At 46.5% G+C, this 27,820-nt stretch overlaps 1 protein-coding gene across 2 annotated transcripts in view; it reads left to right on the forward strand.

The window, feature by feature from the left end:
• The window catches only part of NLRC4 (NLR family CARD domain containing 4), a 233,064-nt gene that overhangs the window by 32,450 nt on the left and 172,794 nt on the right, over nt 1–27,820 (forward strand). For both annotated transcript variants that reach the window (XM_077486500.1, XM_077486501.1), the window contains one exon: nt 3,351–3,439. In XM_077486500.1, the coding sequence (XP_077342626.1) occupies nt 3,439 (1 nt within the window). In that variant the 5' untranslated portion in view covers nt 3,351–3,438. The remainder of the gene's footprint in view (nt 1–3,350; nt 3,440–27,820) is intronic.

A 27,820-nucleotide genomic window follows, 5' to 3' on the forward strand; every position in this document is an offset into this window, starting at 1 on the left:
TTTTCATCTTTTTCTTCCTCTCCTTTTTTTCTTTCATTTCAGATATTTTGTTCATTTTTGCGATTTTGTGTTCTAGTAACTCCTTAGTTACACTTTACACATATCTTATATTACTCTAATTAACTATAGAACCATTATGACCATTCATCACCACCAGTGTGGACACACTTACTATATGGGGACTTCTTTGTGCACCTGGCCTTCCCTCCTTGAGCTCCTCTGTCAGCTCCTGGACTCATTTGGTGGCCTGCAGCTACCGACCTCACTCAATTGTCATGTGAGTATCCATTCAGGATGGGTGGCCTTTCGCCTCCCCTGTAGGCATACCCTTCCTATAATAATGCACATTGAATTTTTACTCATTTGACCCTCTCTTTTTTTATATTTTGGTGCAAACTGCCCCTGAATAGTGTTTTGATACACGCAACGCATCAAGCTTTTACGACATGCACCAAACAACTATTTCCTCTACTAGGTCCCTATACCAGTGGCTTTTTTTTGAAGCTCTGTGAGTATGTGCATTTTATAATGGGTGTATCACATCACCCATCAAGAATTATCTGCCCTGTATCAACTGGGGGCCTGTTACTCTGTCCACAATGTATCAATCATGGTGAACATATGATGTGACTGCTAATCCATGCTTGGATATTTATCATGTTACTATGTTATTGTTTACCAATACAATTATTTTATATAATGGTGACTGAGCCTTTTGGGCTCACTTGCCCACCTCATCTAAATTCCCAAAACTCCTTTTCATGTATGCATAGTGATGGGAACCTGTGTCTCTTTTAAAGCCACAACCTTTCTTCTATAACTTGATTAACATTGGAGTCATGCAATTTCTGACTACTTGTATAGAGACTGAGGGCTTCCTCCAGACCTTAGCTATCATTTGCTTGGCTGCCAGGAAGAGAAACATGGCTAGTCACTGTTGATTGTCATATAGGCCTTGGACTGGGCAGCGAAGCAGGGGGAATTTTGCATCCTTGGGGATAATAGGGTAAATAATAATAAATGAAGGTCTGAAGGAGCCCTGAAGACTCTGGAGCAAAAGATACGTGTTTTTGGACACATTGGTTGCAACCTTGCAAACATCTGCCAGAGTGATTGGGGTTCTTTAGGGCTCTCCGGGCTGGAACCCAGTACCACTGAAAGAGGACATAGGTTGATTCTAGAATTTTTGTTTTAAATGAGAATTTAGCTACATTGGACCAGGTCTTGTTCCAGTCCTCTAAATCAATGGAGGTCACCAGGTCGCCTGCCCAACTTTCTACGTATGAGAGAGATTCTGGAGCACATTGATTGCTGAGCATGGATAGAGGATGGAAATCAGCCTGGGTGAGTCCAAGGTATGTAAGCAAATGTGTTCAAATACTATCTTGGTGCATGGGAATGCTTACACTTTGTGTAGAGGTAGCAGCCAATGGGATTGTTGGTATTGTAACATGGGGTCCATTAGCTCTAGTGGTAGATGCGTTTTCAGGCGTTTCACCGCAGTCTGGAACTATGTTTGAGGGCATGGCAGCCCATTTTTTATGGCAAAAACAAAGTAAAAGTCCAAAAGTCCAACATATACCGTATATACTCGAGTATAAGCCGAGATTTTCAGCCTCTTTTTTGAGGCTGAAAGTGCCCCCCTCGGCTCATACTCGAGTCATCGCTGTCTGCCCGCTCGATCAGCGTGTCGAGCAGACAGACAGCGGCCATTCTATAGTTCAAAAGCCGCGCCTCCGGCTCCGCCTTCGCCTGTGATAGGCGGAACACTGAATTTCCCAGCAGCCTGTGTTCCGCCTATCACGGACATCGTATCATCCTCGTACTACGGACGAGGATGATACGATGTACGTGATAGGCGGAACACAGGCTGCTGGGAAATTCAGTGTTCCGCCTATCACAGGCGAAGGCGGCGGCGCAGCTTTTGAATTTTACAATGGCCGCCGAGGCGCCGACGAACGAAGAGGGCACGGGACGGAGGCAAGGCAAGGCACGGCACGGGACGGGACGGGACGGAGGCAAGGCACGGCGGCGAGGCACGGAGGCAAGGAGGCTCGGCACGGGACGGAGGCTCGGGACAAAGGCTCGGGACACAGGTAGGCTGGACACACACACACACACACACACACACACACACACACACGGATGGATACACACACACACAGGGATGGATGGATGGATGGAGACACACACACACAGGGATGGATGGATGGATGGAGACACACACACACAGGGATGGATGGATGGATGGACACACATACACACAGGGATGGATGGACGGACACACAGGGATGGACGGACACACAGGGATGGACGGACACACAGGGATGGACGGACACACACACAGGGATGGACAGGCATGTCTTACCCTCGGCTTATACACGAGTCAATAAGTTTGCCAGTTTTTTTGGGGGTAAATTGGGGGCCTCGGCTTATATTCGGGTCGGCCTATACTCGAGTATATACGGTAATGTTTGCCTCACAGGGGTTCTCTTTCAGTGATATGCACAACTAAAAATACTAGTGCATCTGGCTTTCTCAAGCAGTATCTCTGCTCTTTATTCTGGTTCTCAGACTGTAGGTTCTTCAAAGCCAACAGCTTCACTCTGGTCTTAGTCCTTAGGCTGTTACCTGTCTCTTGCAGACACATGCATCCTCTCGCTGCTACCTGCAGCCTCTGGCACCTTCTGTCTCCCTTGGATGGAGCCATCTCCAACTGGTAGCCATGAAGTATTCCTATATCTTCATTATAAGGGCTGGCTACCCTGCTGGTCTCCTCCACAAATCCTGGACACACGGTTGGAGATTCCATCCCACCCAAGACACTATGGTATCTTCAAACTACAGAGCCCGTGCCGGAATACCAAAACCCGGCGAAAGCTGCAAAAGCAATTTTCTCCAGTCCACATCTATGCTCTGCAGTCCTGCATCAAGCCATGTGCAGACCCTGTGTCCCCCAAACGATCAACTTCACAGTGACAGCATCTCATACTGTCACAGTAGCTATAGTATTCAGGAGCAAGAGCTTCAATTTAATTTGGTGAGTGCCGCTGAATACTTTTTGAGTAACTTACATAAAAATCCTAATTTGTGATATGTGCAAAATGAAGTAAAGATCTGTATACCAACAGCATATCTCCCACATTACACTTTAGTAAAAACTGTTTAATTGTATTCTTCATAGAAACAGAGTCACAGATGACCTTTGAACTCTACACCAAAAACGTAAAAAAATCATAGTTTTGTTTTACTTTTGCTTTTTCACATGTTTATTGTATTTGTATTTATCATTTATATCTACTCAAAATATCAAGGCTATAGATAGTGCAACTACTTTGTATATTTTACAGAGATATTAATTTCTTCGTTTCAACAACAAAAATCTACAGAAGAGGAAGTTTCAACTTGATTTAATACAAGCAAGTTTTAAGTAATACAAGTAAGTATTATTCGACAGTGATTTATATATTTAAAGTATTGCATAAAATTTATGCTAACGTAAAAGTTATTACTAGAAAAACTACAGAAATATTTGATATTTATCTGTCAAAACATCTGTATTATTATGTGTGTATTATAACTGGAGATGATTGTTATGCTTCAAATAGAAAAATGTCACAACTTGGCCTATGTTTTATTCAGTCTGGATGTATAATTGTTCAGTACTTTTATGAAGCATACAATATATAGTGTTGCTAAACTCACTCCGTGTGTCGGGTCTTCACCCAAGCTGTGATGTGATTTTTATGCTGCTAGTTTACTAAAGTGCAAAACATGGAGAAATCTGACTAGCTGGCAAACCAAATATTGTACCTAATCCTAGAACAGGAGCATTTTCTAATAGGCAAGTAGTTAATGCAGGCAGAAACAAAATATAATATACAGTCTAAATTGGATCCAAAAAAATAAATTAAAGCAGCTGAACACAATTATTTGTCAGATGCAACTGAATAGTTTACCCTCGATTTTAAACACTTAATTGTGGACCTACAGCATAAGCATGTTGCAGCCTTAAAGAAATCAGCAGATATCACCCGCTGGTTGAACAAGAGAAAATGTACTAATGTAAGGGCTGCCCTAATTGAATACAAAAGTCAGATTTAAAAATAATTTATAGCCAGAATTTTGTGTGGAGATAGAGTATTATAATATTCCTACCCTCCGGAGGTACCATCCCTCAGAAAACAAATATTGAGGCACAGAAAAGTCTGAGATTTTACATTTACCTTCTCGGTTATAATAATTTAACAAACTGAATTATAGAAATTTAGATACTGGGATCTACTAAAATTCCTACACGAAAGGACTAAGTAGCCAGGTGTCTCAGGAGTAAAAGAAGGGAGGAGAAAGTGAAGGGACAAGGAACCCAAAAGAGGGGCAGATGGTAAAACTCCAAACAAATTTCTCAGTGCTAAATGAAGGATAAAGATTACATAATTAGTCAGGTTGAAAAAAGACAAGTCCATCTAGTTCAACCAATAAAAAAATAAATAAAATCATACAATCCCATATACACAATCCTATAACCACAGTTGATCCAGAGGAAGGCAAAAAAAAAACAGCAAAGCAGATCAGATATCTAAGAGTGCGGTGTTAATAGATAGATAAAGAATTAGATGATATACATTTATTAAGAGAAGATATACAGAACATATGAAGTGGGGGATCCCTACACCACCAAATTACCTGTATCTTGTATTATGTAATCCTCATCCAGCATGACATGTGCTCAAAATAGCAGGCTACAACTCCTCAAGGTAAGGCCTGGTCTATATATGTGTGAGGAAATGTGTTAATGAGGTAGGGAGTGTTCCCTGAGGCTGCCACCACCACCCAGGCAAAAGCAAGGACTGGTTTCCGAGGCTGGGGGGGGGGGTGTTTACTCAAAATTGTCATAACAAGTTATTTATCACACATGACATATGCATACTTGCAACTACACCCTAAAACAGACAGGGAATAACATAGAGTTTAAACATAGATGCAGCTGCAAAAATTATAAACACTTCCATCTACTGGCTGAAGAATATATCTGTAGTTGTTTCACAAAAATACATGAACAATGTAGTCCAACACCCCCACTCAACAACTACACCTTATATTAGTCCCATTTCAGATCTCATTTCTTTAAATCTGTTTTTTGTAAGCGGTTTTGTCAAAACATCTTATCCACTTTTTTCTCATGCGTTTCATCTTCTGAACCTGGCTCTGGTTTTAATGCAATACGAGCAACATAGGACAAACATTTGGCTGGGATCCCTTTATTGCTTCTGGTGGGTTTCCTGAGTGAAGTCTCTTGTGGCCTGGTTTCTTCTTTTACAGTATTTGGACTGTCTGCATTTGCAGCCATATGGACTGTTATCTGAAAGCTGTGTACCTTACAGTGTTCTTAACATTGTTTGTCCCCATGATTATTCGTGCAGCCAGTGACCTCATACCTGTGTGGCAATGGAGAGGGTCATGGGGCGTATAGGCCTCTTTGAATCAGCTTCTATGCATCCATGTACCCTAAGACTACAAATCCCAGGGACCCTTGCAATTGCATGAAGGTTGCTCGGAGTGAAGATAAAAGGAGCTTAGAAGCCCACGCATGCTCCTTTCTCCTGGGCCTGATGCAAGACGGACCTCTCTGTGTGACAGAGAGAGCGAGAGAGAAAGGTGGCGGCCTACCACGCAGAACGCTACTTCCACCACGAGGCCTGAAAGGTATAGTACTGCTACCGGCTGTCGGACATCCTGTTACTAGCATCATTTACAGCACCTACCCATCGGTGCAGACGTGTGGAGAAAGTCACTATAGAAGGCCGAGATGGAGGATCCGTTGCCGGAGTGTTGCCATCCGTATTCCTATCTAGAAGACTTCAGACCAATTTGGGTCGTTGGTGAGAGAGCAAGCTGCTCAATCTTTATTCACTACCACCAGTACAGAACACCACGCACACACATCTCTACCCAGGAACACTTTACTGCATTGCTGGAACACTGTACTCAGATGCCTTAGGCCTTCACTACATGGAATCTATTGTTTCATCTACAACCAAATGGATTACAGTTAACGAGCCCCAACTAGCTAGTGAAGAATAACAGATCTGCCATGTGGAACTCTACTGCCATTACTCAGAGGAAGCCTATATATATATATATATATATATATATATATATATATATATATATATAGTATCTCACAAAAGTAAGTACACCCTCACATTTTTGTAAATATTTTATTATATCTTTTTATGTGGCAACTCTGAAGAAATTACTCTTTGCTACAATATAACGTAGTGAGTGTACACCTTGTATAACAGTGTAAATTTGCTGTCCCCTCAAAATAACTCAACACACAACCATTAATGTCTAAATCGCAAAAGTGAGTACACCCTTAAGTGTCTGAATATAGTGTATCCTTGTGTATACAGCATTATTCATTGTTTAAAGATCGTTGTGTCTTCGGGAGGAGTCTGTTTACTGAGTTGGCACTTTTATCACAGCTCAGCAGATTTACTCCTTTGTTTGTGAAATAACTTTTCCTATTTGGTTCAAGTAAAACATTTCAGAACCTTATACTACCGAGTTGATTGATTCTAGCTTTATAGTATTAACAGGATGTCTGAAATCGGAGTGTCAGGTGGGTTGGAAGGTTCACTTGGTCATGGACGTGCAGATGAGCTGGTCATTCTTAGTAGTCCCCAAGGGCGTCCATGCTACACGTTCATTTCTATTTCTGTATCGCTTTGTTGCTTATCTTCATCTTTATGTGACGCTGATGTGGAATTTCCCTCAGTTTGAAGCGTTTGTGTCAGTTCATGACACACTGAAGTTTCATCAACAATGACACTTCTACCGATGGTCACCTTGTTTGTGTCAGTGTAGAATTCTGTATCCTTTTTGAGATTCACTGTAACACAAAAGTATACCTTCCTTTGCGTAAGCATCCCATTTTTTATTTTGAGATGTGCACATAAGCTTTGCTTCCAAAATATTTTAGATCATTCAAATTTGAGGCTTTTCTATTCCACGGTTTATATGGAGTTTTCACTGTTTACTTTCCTAGTAGTTGATTTTGGAGATAGCATGCAATCATAATTGCCTCCCCCCCAGTATGTGGTTGGCATGTCTGCAGTGGTTCATACACTATCACATAGAGTACGGTTCATTCTTTCTACAAACCCATTTTGTTCTGGGTTGTGTGGTACAGTAGTTTGAATTATTATGTTATGCTTTCTGAGAATCACCTGTGTTTTATCACCTGTATATTCAGTTCCATTGTCTGTGTGCAATACACTCAGCATTTTGCCAAATTTGTTGCTTACTTCAGCCAAATACTGTTCAGGTTTCTCTGGTACTTCACTTTCGCTGTGTAACAGATGTAATGAAGGATACCTGGAGTAATCATCTATAAAAGTGAGAAAATTCCTCTTCTTTCATGGTGTAAATTTTTCCATTGGACCATAAAGATCTGAATGAATTAAGTCCAAAGGTTTCTTAGCTCTGCTGTTACTCTGATTTAGAAAAGCTTTTCTTGTTATTTTTCCTTTTACTACTATGAGGACCACATTGAGACATACATCTCAGCTCCCCATACTACCAACGGGGTTTATTGGTTCCTTCGGAACCATCTGTATTTACCATGTACAGTTGTAATTAACTGTTTATTAATTTATGTACACTTGCTTTTACTCATGTCCTTTTCTTAAATAGATTGTTAATTTTATTATAATCCCTGCCTTAGCCATGGGTACCGTGATAGTCCTAATCTTTTTCTAAACCAAGGGCATGCTTTCTTTCCAATAGTCCACTTCAAAGGATGATGGTACCCACCCCTACCCTTAGATCTAACTAATTGAGGCAACCCTCTTTAATTATACTGTGGCAGGTCGGATCTCCTGTGCAAACTGCTGTAGGTGTACGCCTGTTCAGGAAGGCCAGCGGTGCAAGCTCACGGTGTACAGGGGCAGAATGGTAACTGGAAAAAAAACATGGGTATCAATCACCCTGTCCCTGAGAACCCTCCATTGGCTAGCCGTGAAGGATCAAGTTACATTTAAGACCCTCTGCCTCACTCACAAATATACACAAGGAATGAACCTCTGCGACAGAATAAAGCACTACACCCCAGGTCGCACTCTCCGGCCAACTAACCAGAGCTTCCTCCAAATTCCCAAGACCCAATATGGAATGCTCTACCCGCGGACATACACTCGGAAGAAAGCTATCTGGCCTTCAGGAAGAAGCTCAAGACCCATCTCTTCTGAAAATCCAAACGGACACTGGCGGAAAAAGCGCCCTGAGGTGATTTAGTTTGCATATGTAGAGCTATACAAGTTATTTATTCATTCATTCAATGGGCAACTGCCTATGTAAACAAGGCAATTTCCTGTTCTGTCTAGTGACACATCAGATATCTTCTGTTCCCAGTCATCGGAAACAGCAATCTCTGTCATGTCCTAGGTAGCCCATCCCCACTACAGTTAAAACACACCCAGGGAACACATTTAACCCCTTGAGCGCCCCCTAGTTTCAACCCCTTCCTTGCCAGTGACAGTAATACAGTAATCAGTGGGGCCGATTTACTACCATGTTGGCGCATTTGCGCGCGCAGGAATAGTTATTGTGACATGGCGCATACTTAAGCGATTAGAAATCAGCTGGTGACTTGCGCCAGATGCACGGAATCGTTGTGTGCATTGGCGCAGACACATTCTTAAATACAGAATAGACATCAGGCACTTGCTCATTGTAATGCTGACCATGTTAATGAGCTTGTTATCACATGTAGAATACTGCTTCCAGTTTTATTCCATTCATTAATTTCTTTTTGAAACAACTCAATATTCATTCTAGAGATCCTCCTATGCAGATCTTTCCTGGACTTGGATGTGAAATGTCCTAATTGTCAAAATGTAATTGTGTGCATTTTATGGTGATAGTCTATAATCATTGGTGGACCCAAAACTTCTATGAAAACATCTTCTTAATACAGTACATGTCTGTGTATTATGCATTCTGGACAATTAATTTCCCCACTATGATTGAATAACATCTAATTCCACTCATCTATCTGAGCAATTCTTTCCCCATACACTGTGCAATCTAATTGGATAACGTCTAAATCTACTCATCTGTCTGAGCAATTCTTTCCCCATACACTGTGCAATGTGTAAAGGGTTAATACTCAAAAAGAGAAAGCAGCTTGGTGGTGTAGCTGATTACTAACTCCTATTCAGAATGTATCAGCACAAAATCAGATGTAGTTCCGTGCCCTTTTTTCTGCACTAAGGCTGCTTTCACACTGCAGCGGGAGCGGCGTCGGCGGTAAAGTGCCGCTATTTTTAGCGGCGCTTTACCGTCGTTTTAGCGGCGGTGTGCGGGCGCTAGCAGGGTGGTTTTAACCCCCGCTAGCGGCCGAAAAGGGGTTAAACCCGCCCGCAAAGCGCCGCTGCAGCGGCGCTTTGCCGGCGGTATTGCCGCGGTGTCCCATTGATTTCAATGGGTAGGAGCGGTATAGGAGCGGTGAATACACCGCTCCTTCACCGCTGCAAAGATGCGGCTAGCAGGACTTTTTTCACCGTCCTGCCAGCTTATCGCTCCAGTGTGAAAGCCCTCCGGCTTTCACACTGGAGTTAAAGGGGCTGGTTTTTTTCAGGCGTTACACAGGCGCTATTTTTAGCGCTGTAACGCCTGAATACCGCCCCAGTGTGAAAGCAGCCTAAGGCTCGATTCACATCTATGCATGTTGCTTTTGAGCGTTTTTACAGTGCTTTTTGTGAGATTTTGCTGCGTTTTATGGGGTTTTTTTTTTACACTGTGGTTGCTTAGCAACCAGCTATATACAGGGAAAAAAAATGGGGAAAAAAACCCCCCGCAAATCGTGGCAAAATCGTGGTAAAAACGCAGTACTTGCATTTTTGATGCAGGTCTATTGACTTCTATTACATGCAAAATGCTGCATTTTGCATGAAAAAAAGTCCCTGACCCTTTCCAAAAATGCAGAGGCACAAAAATGCCTTGATGTGAACATGTTCCATAGGAACCCATATTACATAGTTACATAGTTAGTCAGGTTGACTTAAAAATTTCCCTGCATTTCTGCAAAATGCATCAAAAAACGCGTTAGTGTGAATCAAGCCCAAGGCCGCGTACACACGGGCGGATTGTCTGTCCAACTTAGTCCGCTGAACCGTGTTTCAGCGGACAATCCGCTCGTGTGTGGGCTTCAGCGCACTTTTTCAGCGGACAATCTGACGAACAAAGTCTTACGGAATTTCCGTAAGACAGTCCGTTCAAACTTGGTTTTGTCCGTCCAAACTTGGTTTCAGCGGACAGTCCGCTCGTGTGTAGGCAAGTTGGACGGACTAAGTATGGCGCATGCTCAGAAAGGATTTACACGGCCGAAGGTTGCATTGCAGTGTATAGGACGTCGTTTTTCTAGTCCCGTCGTACGTGCTGTACACGTCATCACGCACGCTTTCTGCGGACTGTCTGCTCATCGTGTGTGGTCAAGTCCGTTCATGCAAATTTTGAACGGACTGTCTGTCGGATTGTCTGACGAACTTAGTTGGGCAGACAATCCGCCCGTGTGTACGCGGCCTAAGGCTGGATTCACGCCTATGCAGTTGTAGGCTGGATTCACACCTATGCATTTTTTGTGCTTTTTGCACATTTGCACCACAGAACATGTTCCATAGGAAACCATGTTATATGGACAATAGTGCAAATCTGAAAAATGAAAAAAGCACTAAAATTGCATAGGTGTGAACACCAGATGCAGTTCCATGCAGTTCCGATTTTTTTGGGGACTAGAGAAATAAAATTGGCAGGAATACATTATGTTGTTTCTTTTTTGATGTTGTCCAATAGAACATGTGGTGGTTAGAAAGTGCTCTGTATATGTAATTATTACTAATAACCTATGTTTTGTATCTCTGCAAAGAAATAAAGAATAAAAAAAAAAAAAAAAAAGAAAAGAAAAACTGAGACAGCGACGCAACAGCAGAATCCTGGCTAGAAATGCAAAGCCCGAATCACGCTGAGACTGAACGCTGAGACAGAAATGCAAAGACAAGATCCTGAGGCAGAAACGCTATGACCGAAATGCTAAGACTGAATGCCGAGCCAGAACACTGAGACTGAACGCTGAGCCAGAAAAAACTGGTGCAGAACACTATGACAGAAACATTGGGGTAGAGACACAAAGACAGAAAACCTTGGGCATAACGCTATGACAGAAATGCTGGGAAGGACCCCTGTGACAGAAATGCTGGGCGGACTACTGTGACAGAAATCCTGGGGGTGAAACACTGACAGAAATCCCGGTTCCACAAGTCCCACAATCCCGGTCCCACAAGTCCTGGGGCAGAACGCCATGACAGAAATCCTGGTTCTGAACGCCATGACAGAAATCCTGTTTCAGAACGCCATGACAGAAATCCTGGTTCAAAACGCCATGACAGAAATCCTGGTTCAGAACGCCATGACAGCAGTCCAGGGGCAGAACGCTATGACAGCAGTCCAGGGGCAGAACGCTATGACAGCAGTCCAGGGGCAGAACGCTATGACAGAAGTCCAGGGGCAGAACGCTATGACAGCAGTCCAGTGGCAGAACGCTATGACAGAAGTCCTGGGGCAGAAAGCTATGACAGACATGCCGGGGCAGAACGCTATGACAGGCATCCAGGGGCAGAAATGCTATGCCAGACATGCTGGACAGAACGCTATGACAGTAATGCTGGTCAGACCGCTGTGACAGGAAAAACTGGACAGAACGCTATGACAGGAAAAACTGGACAGAACGCTGTGACGAAAATGCTGCACAGAACGCTGTGACGGAAAAGCTGCACAGAACGCTGTGACGGAAAAGCTGCACAGAACGCTGTGACGGAAATGCTGGACAGAACGCTGTGACGGAAATGCTGGACAGAACGCTGTGACGGAAATGCTGGACAGAACGCTATGACGGAAATGCTGGACAGAACGCTATGACGGAAATGCTGGACAGAACGCTATGACGGAAAAGCTGGACAGAACGCTATGACGGAAAAGCTGGACAGAACGCTATGATGGAAAAGCTGGACAGAACGCTATGACAGAATGCTATGACAGAATGCTATGACAGAACTGCTGGACAGAATGCTCTGACAGAAATGTTGGACAGAACGCTGTGACAGAAATGCTGGACAGAACGCTGTGACAGAAATGCTGGACAGAACGCTATGACGGAAATGCTGGACAGAACGCTATGACGGAAATGCTGGACAGAACGCTATGACGGAAAAGCTGGACAGAGCGCTATGATGTAAAAGTTGGACAGAACGCTATGACAGAATGCTATGACAGAATGCTATGACAGAACTGCTGGACAGAATGCTCTGACAAAAATGTTGTACAGAACACTGTGACAGAAATGCTGGACAGAACACTGTGACAGAAATGCTGGACAGAACGCTGTGACAGAAATGCTGGACTGAGCGCTGTGACAGAAATGCTGGACTGAGCGCTGTGACAGAAATGCTGGCCTAAGCGCTGTCACAGAAATGCTGGACTGAGTGCTGTGACAGAAATGCTGGACAGAACGCTGTGACAGAAATGCTGGACAGAATGCTGTGACAGAAATGCTGGACAGAACGCTGTGACAGAAATGCTGGACTGAGCGCTGTGACAGAAATGCTGGACTGAGCGCTGTGACAGAAATGCTGGACTGAGCGCTGTGACAGAAATGCTGGACAGAACGCTGTGACAGAAATGCTGGACAGAAACGCTCTGACAGAAATGCTGGACTGAGCGCTATGACAGAAATGCTGGACTGAGCGCTATGACAGAAATGCTGGACTGAGCGCTGTGACAGAAATGCTGGACAGAACGCTGTGACAGAAATGCTGGACAGAATGCTGTGACAGAAATGCTGGACAGAGCGCTGTGACAGAAATGCTGGGCTGATTGCGCATTTGTACATTTACTCTAGGCGTCTTAGGGGAAATCCCAACAACCCCGGACATACCCCCCGTGTTTATCTCTCCATACCCCTTTGGAAGGTTCCTCTCTTAACCATACCATCCAATAAGGTAGCATGTGCAAGTTATTAAAACCAAATATCAACCTAATAATTCGTTTAGACAGAACCCTCCATAGACATCCATGAAACCGTTTTTTTGTTTTTTTCCTGGGGGGGGGGGGGGGGGACTGAACCCAGTAAGTAGGTGCACGGAGGTGGGTGACCACCCCCCCCATGAGCGCTGGGCGGCTACACACTGGCCACCCGGAGCTGAGGGGAGATCGTAAGGAGGAGGATGAACGCTCGCCCCCTTCCCCCTGCAGGAGAGCTGAGGGGAGACTGTGGGCGGCAGGCACGGCCAGGCTGGCACACGTGTGAGGGGAGAGGGGGAGCCGGCGGCAGCCGATCACCTCCCCCTCCCCCCCACCAGGAGAATCGGCCAGTACTCTGCACATGTGAGGGGGGAAGGGGAGCCGGCGGCAGCCGATCACCTCCCCCCCACCAGGAGAATCGGTGGGCGCTCTGCATGTGCGAGGGGAGAGGGGGAGCCGGCGGCAGCCGATCACCTCCCCCTCCCCCCGCCAGGAGAAACGGTGGGCGCACGAACCTGCGAGGAAAGAAGGGGAGCCGGCGGCGGCCGACTACCTCCCCCTCCCTTCACCAGGAAAATCAGCGGGCGGAGCAAAAGCACAATTGGGAGGGAGAGGAGCCGGAGCCAGCCGACCCCCTCCCCCCACAACGGGAGAAAACCACGTGGAGCCATGAACATGGGGAGAGGGCGGGTGGGGAGATAAAGAAGAGCCATGACAGGCGGACAGCACAATGCACATGGGGGAGAGAGGAGCTGGGGGTGGCCGATCATGCCCCCTCCTCTCCCCCCACACCGGCAGAAACGGCGGGCGGACGGAGCTATACACATGGGAGAGAGAGGAGCTGGGGGCAGCCGATCACCCCCTCCCCTCCTCCCATACCGGAAGAATTGCCCCCACACTGGAAGCTGACATGGACGCAGAGAATAGAGTGGTGGAGGATAGATAGACCCCCCTCCCCCCATGAGCCCCAGCTGCCTTCACCCAGAAATCCTAACAACACTGGCCCTGACAGAGGAGGAGGTTTAAATAGCCCTCTCAGGCTCCTCCTACAAATACAGGCTGGCCTGTGGCCAGCCTTTCAACTAATCGGGATCTCTGTATGGTTTGTTTGTTTCTAAAACTTCAGCCTGGACTTTGCCTGCAATTCTTTAGTGCCTAAAGCCTGCTTACAGTTCCTTGCACGCTGAACCAACGAACGCGTTGGCGGAGTTACGCCCCAGCGGGGGACATTGAAGGAGCTCAGTGTGCTGCGTGCCAGACACAAGGCGGATGAAGATGGCTGGATGATACTCACTATGCAGTGGTCGTCTGAGATGCAGGATCGGGTACTGGTTGATACCGGCATTTGGCTGAAGCTCTGTGGAGGACTTGCCTTGTGGGTTATAGCAGGAGTGGAGCGGTTGTGTGTGCTATGCCCCAAGTGCAATATCCCCACAGTCAGGGTCAACACCTGGGCCCAGTGCAGTCATTATGGGGAGCCATTAACCTGCTTAGGGCCGGTGCAGTGGGAATCTAAATATTATTCCATACAACTGCTCATAGGACTGTGCATACTGCAACCGCAGGAAATTCGGAGGGCTGGAGAGGGCCGAGGATCACCTGCCAATAATGGGGGAGAGCTGCCATCAGGTATGTCCAGGTCTGGGACATATTGGAAAAGATGACTGCTGTGGAGACCTGTGGCCTGTCCAGGGGCCCGGAGGTTGCAGGAGTCAGTGTACAGCCTCCGGTTGATCTCCCTGAAGAGCTGGCTCCAAGTAAGACCCTTGCTGTGCCCATCCAGAAGGCGCTCATGCTGCAGGAGGAAGAACTCTCAGGTGAGCTAGATGAGGTGAGCGAGGGCCGGGTCATTGACTGAGGTTTTCCCAGAGTGCTGGAAAGGTTTTAATCAGTGGAGAAACTATTCTCTTGGTCTTCCCCAGAAGAGGACTCCAGTGAGGAGGAGTGGGAGACAGAAGATTCCCCATCTGCAGGTACCCCATTTGAAACGATGTAGGAATCACAATCCCCAGCATGGACCTCAGTGCGGACCAGCAGACTTTTTGTCAATCAGCCCACCACTACCCAGACCAGGGCACCCACATACAGGCAGTGGGTCATCAAAGCCTCAGATGCCCGTGTCCTGCCTGGAAAGGGAAAATTTAAAGAGCTGCCCTGGCTCTCCTGTTTCCACCCGGAGGTACAATGGAGGGTTGCCTTGGAGTGGGGTTTAGATTATCCATATGTCCCAGCCCAAACTATGGACGTAATTGAAGACTCACGGCGACAGTGGGAGGTTGACTTGGTTTGAGACTATTTGCACGTGCCCAAACCTCTCCATGTGCCAAAAAGTGAGGTCTGGGCCCGATTTAAGAACATTAAGCAGGAATGGAAGTTGGGCCATGCCATCTACAAAGACCGAGTCCTGGTTGTAAAGGCGGGTTGGCCTAACAGGAGTCATTCGGTGTCCATCAGAGGAGAAGGGGATAGCTGGAGGGGGTTGCCAGATCCACGCTTTTATATGTGAGGAGGACTACTGTGTTGTGCAGCCCAAATAAAAGTGGCCACAAGGACTGCATGGACAGGGCAGGGCCTGTTTGGTTTTCTCCACTGACAGTTCAAATGCTTTTGCAGGGACAATCTTTGCCTGCCTCCCAATGTGCCTGATAGGAGGACAAGGGCATTATGGACACTGATGCCGCGTACACACGGGCGGACTGTATGGCCTACTTAGTCCGCCGAAACACATTTCAGCGGACAGTCCGCTCATGTGTGGGCTTCAGCAGACTTTTTCAGCGTGCAGTACGGCGGACTAAGTATTTCGGAATGTTCTAAATACTGTCCGTCGTACTCGCATTTCGGCGGACAATCCGCCCGTGTGTATGCCAGTCCGCCGTACTTTTGAAATGAGCGGACTTTTCCCGCCCGGAGAAAAGTCCGCTCATTTCGAGCGGGTATCCAGGTAGGCGGGGCCCGCGAAGGAGATGTCGCTGGCCCCGCTGCCTGGTATGGACTTAAAGGGGAACCCCAATGCCGAAAAAAATCGGCGTGGGGGTCCCCCCCAAGTCCACAACAGACCCTTGTCCGAGCACGCTACCCGGCCGGCCAGGAAAGGGGGGCGAGCGAGCCCCCCCTCCTGAGCCGTACCAGGCCGCGTGCCCTCAACATGGGGGGTGCCTTGGGGAAGGGGGGGCCGCGCGGCCCCCCCACCCCAAAGCACCTTGTCCCCATGTTGATGAGGACAAGGGCTTCTTCCCGACAACCCTGGCCGTTGGTTGTCGGGATCTGCGGGCGGGGGGCTTATCGGAATCCGGGAGCCCCCTTTAATAAGGGGGCCCCCGGATACCGGCCCCCCACCCTATGTGAATGAGTATGGGGTACAATGTACCCCTACCCATTCACCTGTAAAATAAAAGTACCAAAAAAAACACAACACACGAGATAAAATACTTTATTGCACAGCTCCGGGGGTCTTCCGTCTTCGGGGGTCTTCTCGCCAGACTCCTCCGCTATCTTCTTGTAGCTCTTTTGCTAGCGGAGCAGTCCGGCTTTCTTCCTCGCCGCCGGCCTCTTCTCCCGACTTCGGGGGTCTTGTCCCCCTCTTCGGTTCTTCTGCCGGGCCACCGCGCCTTCTTATAGCTCTTTTACAGGCAGTGGCCCGGTCTTCTGTCGCCGCCGCCTTCCGTTCTTCTTCTTCTTCTTCTTCTTCTTCTCCAGGAGATGTTGCCTCGACGATCTCTCCGGCCAGAATGCCAGGGACGCACTGCGCGGCCACTTATATAGGGACAAGGGGCGGTGTCACATGGCTTTATGTCACATGGGTTGGTCACATGGGTTGATGTCACATGGGGACTATGACATCGTAAGGGGGCGGGGTCACCATGTGACACCAACCCATGTGACATAAAGCCATGTGACACCGCCCCTTGTCCCTATATAAGTGGCCGCGCAGTGCGTCCCTGGAATTCCGGCCGGAGAGATCGTCGAGGAAACATCTCCTGGAGAAGAAGAAGAAGAACGAAAGGCCGCGGCGGCGGCGGCGACAGAAGACCGGGCCACCGCCTGTAAAAGAGCTATAAGAAGGCACGGTGGCCCAGCAGAAGAACCGAAGAGGGGGACAAGACCCCCGAAGTCGGGAGAAGAGGCCGGCGGCGAGGAAGAAAGCCGGACTCCTCCGCTAGCAAAAGAGCTACAAGAAGATAGCAGAGGAGTCCGGCGAGAAGACCCCCAAAGACGGAAGACCCCCGGAGCTGTGCAATAAAGTATTTTATCTCGTGTGTTGTGTTTTTTTGGTACTTTTATTTTACAGGTGAATGGGTAGGGGTACATTGTACCCCATACTCATTCACATAGGGTGGGGGGCCGGTATCCGGGGGCCCCCTTATTAAAGGGGGCTCCCGGATTCCGATAAGCCCCCCGCCCGCAGACCCCGACAACCAACGGCCAGGGTTGTCGGGAAGAGGCCCTTGTCCTCATCAACATGGGGACAAGGTGCTTTGGGGTGGGGGGGCCGCGCGCCCCCCCCTTCCCCAAGGCACCCCCCCATGTTGAGGGCACGCGGCCTGGTACGGCTCAGGAGGGGGGGCGCTCGCTCGCCCCCCTTTCCTGGCCGGCCGGGTAGCGTGCTCGGACAAGGGTCTGTTGTGGACTTGGGGGGGACCCCACGCCGATTTTTTTCGGCGTTGGGGTTCCCCTTTAAGTCCATACCAGGCGGCGGGGTCAGCAACGTCTCCTTCGCGGGCCCCGCCTACCTGGAGACGCGCTCGAAATGAGCGGACTTTCCTCCGCGTGTGTGGGCGAGTCCGTTCATTTCAAAAGTAGGGCGGATAGTATGGCGGACTTAGTACGCCGTATTAGTCCGCTCAAAAAGTGGTGTGTGTGGTCAAGTCCGTTCATTCGAAAGTATGACGGACTGTCCTTCGGATTGTCTGACGGACTAAGTTGGCCAGACAGTCCGCCCGTGTGTACGCAGCTTAAGGTGTACTGTCCCTGCCAACCTCTTTGCTACCTGCTACTTCGGAAGAGGCCCCTTCACTCAGGAACAAAGAGGGGTTATCTGGTTACATATGTCTGTCTGTTGCTCCGCAAGAGGTTCCCCTAGATCCCTCCTGGTGGAGTGATAGCAGGCGAGTTAATACATGTAGGAAATGTAATTGAAGTTTTAACAAAAGGAGGATTATCACCCCCTCTCAGTGGTGAATTACTTGTAAAGTTAGCTTGTATAGATAGGTTGTATGTTTGTCTGTGTCTTCTTTTAGGAATGGCAGGTATGTGACGGCTGTCCATCTCCACTGCGGGAACAGATGAAAACCTGTGATAGGCAGAGTATTCTTCCTCAGGGAGCAATGCTCTGGCTTCACTTGTATGTACCTAGTTGCATACTGTATGTACCTTGTTCTTTTTTGTTATTTTATTTGTCCTATTGGGGATTGAATCATGCGCCAAATTTGGCCTATACGTTATTGATAGCATAGAGTATCTACTAGTACTGTGGAGACACGTTTCACTGTGTCTGGCGACTATAGGATGTCACTATTGTGATACCATTGCGCTGTTATGATAATATGTTACTAAGTATCTTGTTACGGAATTTTCGTTTCTTAATTTTTATTGTATTATACTGTACACATTACGTAATACGAATGGTCACATTTATGGTATACCTACCAGACATTAATACGCTCTGCTACCTTTTTGGCTATATGATCCATAATAAGTCCCAAACTTTGTCCTTAGCTATCAAAATATCAGGAATGGAGGTACAATTTATTTTCCTCACATAGAGTCCTAAGCTTTTGTTCTATCCGGTTTTCATTACCTAATTGCAGGGACCTGTAGGCTAGGATGTCTATGCCCAAATTGTACAGTGTGAATATGTGAACAGATTGTACATATTATATTTATGTACTTAATTTATTTGTGCATAGTCCCATCCGAGTTTTAACCCTTTGCCCCATCCAACCAATTGATATGGGATGCCTTTACTCCAGGGCCCAGGAGGTAATTTTTGGAAATTTTATTTTTCCACAGCTGAGGAAAAGCTGTAAATTGGTGGGGGTTGAATGTAGCACTCTTTACCATAGGTAGGTGCTAGAGTGAGGATTTTTTGGTAAGGAACTGTCAGTACAGGTAAATTTAGGCAGGCTTATGCTTCAGGCTAGGCCTGTTTGTTTGACCTGTGCTACAGAATAAGTTTGTGCAGGAGGGAACGATTCCTGGGAGCAATAGTCTTCAGGATTTACGCACAGTAGGAGCAATAATATGTATGGTGATGCAGGGAAGATGTTATACATGTGCATCATTTCTTCAAGGCTCAAACAAAGTTCTAATTTATAAATATGATGGCAAAGTAATTTGATCTATGGGCATCCCCATATACCCTTTCCCTCAACCATTATTTATATAAGAGATGAACCATAAAGTAAAGCATCAAACTTTCCAATATCATTGCCGCCAACATCCCAAAACGTGTCAATAGAAAGATCCCCTAAGAAGGAGATCACAGTACCCCCCTGTACAGCGGGACTATTAAGGCAGACCAAAAATATAAGTAAAAAATATATTACAAATTTATTCACAAAAATTATACACAAAATCGTTTTACAGAACAGTATAAAAAATCCATACATATATCAATGCGTGGAATCATACATATAAATATATACCGTATATACTCGAGTATAAGCCGAGATTTTCAGCCTCTTTTTTGAGGCTGAAAGTGCCCCCCTCGGCTTATACTCGAGTCATCGCTGTCTGCCCGCTCGATCAGCGTGTCGAGCAGACAGACAGCGGCCATTCTATCATTCAAAAGCCGTGCCTCCGGCTCCGCCTTCACCTGTGATAGGCGGAACACTGAATTTCCCAGCAGCCTGTGTTCCGCCTATCACGGACATCGTATCATCCTCGTACTACGGACGAGGATGATACGATGTCCGTGATAGGCGGAACACAGGCTGCTGGGAAATTCAGTGTTCCGCCTATCACAGGCGAAGGCGGAGGCTTTTGAATTTTACAATGGCCGCCGAGGCGCCGACGAAGAGGGCACGGGACGGAGGCAAGGCAAGGCACGGCACGGGACGGGACGGAGGCAAGGCAAGGCACGACACGGGACGGAGGCAAGGCACGGCGGCACGGCGGCAAGGCACGGCACGGGACGGAGGCAAGGAGGCAAGGCACGGGACGGAGGCTCGGGACAAAGGCTCGGGACACAGGTAGGCTGGACACACACACACACACACACACACACACACACACACACACACACACGGATGGATGGATGGAGACACACACACACAGGGATGGATGGATGGAGACACACACACACAGGGATGGATGGATGGATGGATGGAGACACACACACACACAGGGATGGATGGATGGAGACACACACACACAGGGATGGATGGATGGATGGATGGATGGAGACACACACACACAGGGATGGATGGATGGATGGACACACACACACACAGGGATGGATGGACGGACACACAGGGATGGACGGACACACAGGGATGGACGGACACACAGGGATGGACGGACACACACACAGGGATGGACAGGCATGTCTCACCCTCGGCTTATACACGAGTCAATAAGTTTGCCAGTTTTTTTGGGGGTAAATTGGGGGCCTCGGCTTATATTCGGGTCGGCCTATACTCGAGTATATACGGTAGTCTGCACAACATCAAAGGTTTCATAATATGAACTCCAAAACGCCTGACATGTTTCAGGAAAACATTCCCTTCTTCAGAGGCATATCTAAGGAGAACAAATAGCTGTAGTCTGAAAAGGAATCAAAACAAGAGAAATTTCTTAAATTTCTTTCCCCCAACCAAGTTATATCCCCCCAAGAAACAAAAACAAAGCAAAAACAGTAAACACTGTTCATTGTCTCAGAAGCGATATATGAGGTCTGGCAGCAGGGTGATATGCTTGATGTTAGTTACTAGTGGCAACCACCCCGCTACACACAGAGGGGAGCTATTTTTTTTTTTTCCCAAAAGTATTTTATTTATTCAAACAAACAGTAATTACAAAAGCCAACAGAGGCACAAAAGTGACACGAGTACATTAACCAAAATGATTGTTCAGTCTTATATGAGTACAATTAATGAAACAATGCGTACACATAGCAAAAAGCTCACCTCCTAGTAATGAGTGGTATGGACTCGAGAAACAGATTGTCTCACATATGGTGGGGAATCTCGGTATAAGGCCTCGAGTATGCGTCCTATATTGCAAGTTAGGGAGATAAAGTGTTTTGTAATCAGCGGAGATGGCTACGTTGAAGGCTTGTGTGACAATCACGACATGTGAAACGGAGCGTAAATAAGTTGGCAAGGTGTACAGGGGGGGGAGAGTAGTAAAAAGATAGAACAGTTGGGAAGGGGGGGGGGAAGGGGGGAAAGAAGAGGAGGGGGGGAGGGAGGAAAAAAATAGAACAAATGGACAAATAAATATAAAGGGGAAAGGGGGACTAGGGGGGAGGGTGGGGAGTGTTCGTCTCCGACTCCCTTGCAGGTGTGCATATCCGAAAGATGCTTATGTTCTGTGTTCATAAGGGATTACAAATCTGAACCAAACATTTGGCGTTCTATGAAAAAGGGGTGGGTGCCCCAAGAGGGATATCAATATCTTGTAAATGTACCTGATGAGGTCAAATAAATCAGAATTCGTTGGATTGTCTATTCTATCCTGGGTGGCCTAATAGATCTAGGTGGCGGGGTTACTGAGGGTGTTAAATGTAGTCGTTGCTTGAAAGGATAACCAATCCGCCCATTGTTTGCTAAATTTGGCAGGCGTATCGTGGGCAGTGTGAATAAGTTTTTCCATGTCTGCAATTTTCTGAATCCTGGCGAACCATTCTTTGATTGACGGTGTGGACAAGGATTTCCAGTGCGGGGGTATGCATTGCTTTGCCGCGTTGATTAAATGCATTGTTAGAGACTTATGATACCGTTTATGAGGAAGTGGTGAGAGGTGGAGAAGAAATTGTGCTGGTGTGAATGGGATATCAAGACCGGTGATCGTGAAGATAGTTTGATGAACCGCTTTCCAAAACGTCTGAAGGGCTGGGCACTCCCACCATATATGAAGTAGGGTGCCTTTGGACTGATGGCAACGCCAGCAAGCAGTAGAAATCTCTGGGTTAAATTTATTAAGGATAACCGGAGTGCGATACCATCTGGACTGGATTTTATATCCATTTTCCTGTGCATACACATTTCTCGTGCCTTTGTGGATGTTTAGGAAAATCTTCTCCCAATTCTCTTCTGAGATCGGGGTCGCTAAGTCTTTTTCCCATTGCTTGCAGGCTTTGCCGTCGTTAGCTTTTAAGTTGTCATATAAGAGATTGTGGGTTAGAGAGATAAGATGGGTTTGGGGCGATTTTTGCATACATAGCCTTTCAAAAGAGGTCAGTGGTCTGGAATATTGTGCATCTTTGTCAGTGGATTTAAGGTATTGTGTCATAAGGAGATAGTCCCATGGAGGAATGGGTGGACGCTCAACTGTTAAGGATAATTGATGAGCTGAAAGGAGTTTGCCTCGACGGTACAATTGGTGTGCTCTGGGGTACTTTTCCGGCCAGTGTTTAGTCAAGTACCGTTCGTGCATGCCCGGGGGAAAGTCAGGGTTCAGTTTCAATGGAGTCATTGGGCCCGGAGTCGAGGATATGGACGTTTTTCGACATGTTTGGTGAAAGTATTGCAAGGTCGGGCCAATCAATGGGTGTACCAGTATATCTCTTGGGACGTGTTTCAGGGGTATCCAAGGGAGGGTGTTCAGATGTAAGTCAGTAAAAGAAGCCTCTAGATTTATCCAGTCTTTTCGAGCCGAGTGCAGGTTCCAATCAAGAATTCTTGTGAGATGTACTGCTATGTTATAGTTAGAGAGATTAGGAAGGCCTATGCCTCCGAGATGCTTTGGACGAGTAAGCGTGAGAAATTTTGTTCTAGGTGAGCGACCACCCCAGAGGAATTTAGAGCAGATACTGTTGTATGTGCGGAAGTATGAGGGGGGAATCTTTATAGGGATAGTTTGCAAGACATATAATAATCTAGGTAACGCATTCATTTTTAGAACAGCGGCCCTACCAAACCAAGAAATTGTGGACTTATTCCATGATTTAAGGTCAGATTCCAGTTTGGACAGAAGAGGGAGGTGATTTTTGGCATATAAGTCTGTGAGTTGTGTGGGAAGTTGAATCCCTAGATAGGTGATCGTTTCCTTTTTCCAAATGAAGGGGAAATTACTCTTGCATTGTTCTACAATGTGTTGTGGGAGGGATATGTTAAGGGCAAAGGATTTTGAAAAGTTGATTTTGAGATTGGACAGGTCTTGGAACTTTTGAAACGTTTGTAAAAGGTTCGGGAGAGAGATGATTGGGTTCGTAAGGAAAAGTAAAATGTCATCTGCGAAAGCAGCGTATTTATATTCCCTGGTGGGTGCCTGGATGCCCTGGATGTTAGTATTGAGTGTTAGTTGTCTAAGAAGAGGCTCAAGCGTGAGAATAAAAAGAATGGGGGATAAAGGGCACCCCTGTCTCGTTCCATTACCGATGTGGAAGGCATTCGACAGGGTACGGTTGACTCTTACCTTGGCTGTTGGGTTCGTGTATAGGGAGAGAATCATTTCTGATATACGTGGTCCGAGACCTATTGCTGCTAGTACTGCTCCCATATAATCCCATGCTACCCTGTCGAATGCCTTCTCTGCATCTAGCGAAAGGAAAAAGCTCTTCTGTTTGGTCCGGGAAATAAGTTGGTGTAGATTAATGGCTTTAAGGGTATTATCCCTGGCCTCTCTACCAGGGACAAAGCCTACTTGGTCATAGGATATGAGAAAGGGAAGACAGGGCAGCAATCTATTGGCTAATATTTTGGAAAATATTTTTAAATCAACGTTTAAGAGCGAAATCGGGCGGTAGTTACATGGGAGGGTGGGGTCTTTACCTTCTTTAGGAATGACTACAACGTGGGCTTCTAGCATGCCTTGCGTGAAAGGACTAGAGGGGGAGATGGAGTTGAATGCTCGTAAAAATGGGGTTTTTAAAATTTCTGAGAAGGTTTTATAATAAGTGGTAGGGAGGCCGTCCGGGCCTGGGCTTTTGCCTGCTTTCGACTGTTTTAGGGCTTCATTCCATTCTTGCTCCGTGATCGGCGAGTCAAGATTGGTGGCCACCTCAGCAGAGATTTTATCCGGGGCAAAGAGTTCCAGGAACGCTTTGATAGCGGAATCTCGTTGAGGATTTGGATGCTTGTTGGGTTCAGAGCCTTTTAAGTTATACAACGAGGAGTAATATCTTTCAAATTCTGCAGCTATGTCTCTATTATGAGTCAGTTGGGTACCTGTAGGAGAGTGTAGATGATGGATTGTGTTGTTGGCTCTTTTTTTGCGTAATGCTTGTGCGAGGAGATGGCCACTTTTGTTGCCAAATTCATAAAAGAGTTTTTGAGATAGTGCATAATTTTTCTTAATGGAACTATTCAGCTCATCTCGTATGAGCTGGCGCGTTTCGGTCAGTTCTAGAAGGGTTGTTTGAGCTAGGGAACTCTTATGTGTGGATTCCAGTTTGGCTAATTTTTTAAACAAGGCCGCAAGTTTGGCTTTTTTTTCTTTTTTGATGGAGGCAGATAAGGAGATCATTTTGCCTCTAATCACACATTTGTGGGCTTCCCATTGGGTAAGTTTGGATGTGTCAGGAGTGTCATTTTCCGCGAAGTAATTTGTGAGACATTCTCGAATCTGTTGTTCAAATACCGGGTTTGTAAGAATAGTTGGGTCGAGTCTCCATATGTATGAGTGTTCTAGTGTTTCTGGAAATGTGAGTGTCATAGTGACGGGATGATGGTCAGAAAAGGTCATCGGGTCAATGGTAGCTGTCGACAGATATGCTAAGTCTTGTTGGGTGACGAAGAGGTAGTCTAGTCGTGAGTATTTGTTGTGGGGAGTAGAAAAGTATGTGAAGTCTTTTACAGTAGGGTTAATGGTTCGCCAGGAGTCATGTAGCAGTAATTCCCATAGACATTTCTTAATTTGTTTGATTGCCCTATAAGGTATGTGGGAGCTGCCAGAGGATGTGTCTAGCAAGGGGTCAAGAGGGACGTTCAGGTCTCCCCCAAAAATCAGGATTCCTGCTTGAAAGGAAATCAATTTACTTGAAACATCACGGAAGAAAGGAACTTGGCTCGAATTTGGGCTGTATACATTTGCTAGCGTAATCGGCCTATTTCCAATGTGACCTTTAAGGAAAAGGAACCTGCCTTGCTCATCAATCAATTTATCGGAAATCTGCACCGGGATTCGTTTGGAAATGAGGATTGAGACTCCTTTAGATTTAGAAATGGGGGAGGTTGCATGAAAAACGTGTGGGTAGAGATTGTTAGTTAATTTAGGAATGTTTCTGGCACTGAAGTGAGTTTCTTGTATGAAGACCACGTCAGCTTTTTTACGACGTAATAGTGAGAACAGCTGCGAACGTTTTTCAGGCGTATTCAGCCCATTGGCGTTAAGTGTTAGCACCTTCAAAGATTGGTGTAGCGTCTTATTCAGCTGAGGCGCCATGTCCGTGGGGAGGGTGGCAAATTATTTCTAAGGGGCTGGGTCAGGGGGAGTCAGAGACGAACAAAAAAAAAAAAAAAAAAGGGGGGGAGAAGGGGGGGGGGGGTAAGAGAATGAGATGAATTAATAGAGTAGGAGAGGTAAGGGGTGCTCAGGGAGAGTGGGAAGGAGCACTACCCAGGTATGGGAAGTGCGGGAGAAAACGGAAGTGGGGGTTAGCCTGCAACCCCACTATATATTACTGGGGTACCGATGAGGGCAGCGGTTCCCTCAGAAACCGCTTCTTGGGAGAGTGGTAGGAAACGCCTCACAAGGTGGGTGAGTTCCTCGCTCCTATGAGGTCAAGGTGCTTATGGCTTGGGGTGAAATACCGGTCTGATGAGTAGCCAGCCTAGAGCAGTGCTCAAGGCTAGATTTGGGAGAATTAAGTTTCGAGGGTACAGTCATGGTGAGAGATGAAGTGGATAGCGTGGGAATATGGGGGGAATATAGAGAGGGTCTATTGCCGGATGGGGCATTAGTTTAAACAGACACATGTGATCATGGTATGGTGGTGCAGCGGATCAATCATTAATATGGATCTACCAGAATCACATTGAAGGGGGTCAGAAGGCTTAAACGGTAGCTGAAAGAAGGACATCTGTGACAGCTATGAGCAATGGAATGCATGTAATAAGAAATGAGATCATGTCACGTCATGTCACAAACCAGTAAGGGCAGTGGTAAAATGTGCCCAATCATGAAACCATATAAATACCTGTAAACTAGGGTACATAACAGAACAATCTAGGCACATAAATGTTGAAACATCAGTTCTAACCTTTTGAGTTGCACCTGAAGGGTGTGCTAAGCCGTGAAAAAGGCATGTCATACATGACATCAGGAGTATTATGCTGTCAGTCTCAATGAAGGCCAAATCGGAAGGTGGGAGGTCCTTACCGGATAGAATAGACAGGTGTACTTCACAATGAAGAGGACCAGACCAAGTAGAGGGGCAAATATTACCGCTTTAGAGAATAACCTCCCATCAACCGAATCGGAACCTAGAATACCACAGAAAAAAAAACAAGAACAAACAATAGTAGTACTTCCTAGGTTAGATATCTCCATTAATGTGGGAACACAAACCATTGAGGCTCACAGACATGAGGAGCCTACAAATATTCTGCTGAAGGCAACGTTATCGTTTTCACAAGAAAGAAGAGTAAAGGGGTGTGAGTGTAGAAAGCAAGTAGGGATCAGGAGAGGAATAGCAGAGGTAGTATTAGAAAATAAGAAGGAGCAGGGCAGAAATGATGGGAGAACCCAATTATCAAAAGAGACGTTACGGACAGGGGAATCTGGCAGAAAAGGACCAGAGATCCCCAGTTCGTGTGAGTTGAATAACATTCATCTGTCGGGTCAATTAAACACTTGTGCCTCCATTGTCTTAGTGTATAAGTAGCTTTAAACACAACAATGTTAGCTAGTGTCTAGGAGAGGCTGGTTACCGAACTCAGGGACAGTAGAGCATAGCCGTCTCGTCATCATAAGCGGGACTCTAGGGCACGGACATGTCCACATTGGGGAGAAACTTCAAGTCGTTCCTCCTGAGGTAAGCTGAGTCATAATCCAGCTGGGAAGGACACAATACATGTCACATATGTGGATGAGGGTAGAGATAGACTGTGGGTCAAAACAGAACGGTGTAGCCCTGTTAGATGCAGAGGGATTCAAAAAGTAAGTGACACAAATTGAGTACCTCCCTGTATCAGATGATGCTCAGTGTCCAGTTAGTTGAGACGTGCTCTACGATGTGCTGGTGAGGCAAAGGGGCTGCCATTTCTTGGTGCACTCCGATCCTTCGGTGGAGTGTGAGGCAGTGGTGGGTGGGTTCTCCTGCGTCCACCATTAGCGTTGCCCTCCTCGTGGATACCATCCATAGAAATTGCTCTCCTGGGTATGGGTAGACGGAAATCGCTATACCAATCCGGCAAGTCCACCAGTGGTATGCCCATTATCTCGCAAAAGTGGTCGATGTCTTCTGGTACCTTCAGGTTCGCTGTACGTCCTAGATGTGTTGCGGACAAGCAAAAGGGGAATTTCCAGCGGTAGATAATTGATCTAGCCCGTAGAACTTCTAGGAGGGGTTTCAGTTCTCGTCTGCGCTGCAAAGTAATGCTGGATAGATCCTGGTATATTTTAATGGAGGCTCCTT

The sequence above is a fragment of the Lithobates pipiens genome, unplaced genomic scaffold (assembly GCF_037356315.1).
Source record: "Lithobates pipiens isolate NorthernLeopardFrog02 unplaced genomic scaffold, aLitPip1_a1.2 Scaffold_18, whole genome shotgun sequence".
NCBI classification, from domain to species: domain Eukaryota; kingdom Metazoa; phylum Chordata; class Amphibia; order Anura; family Ranidae; genus Lithobates; species Lithobates pipiens.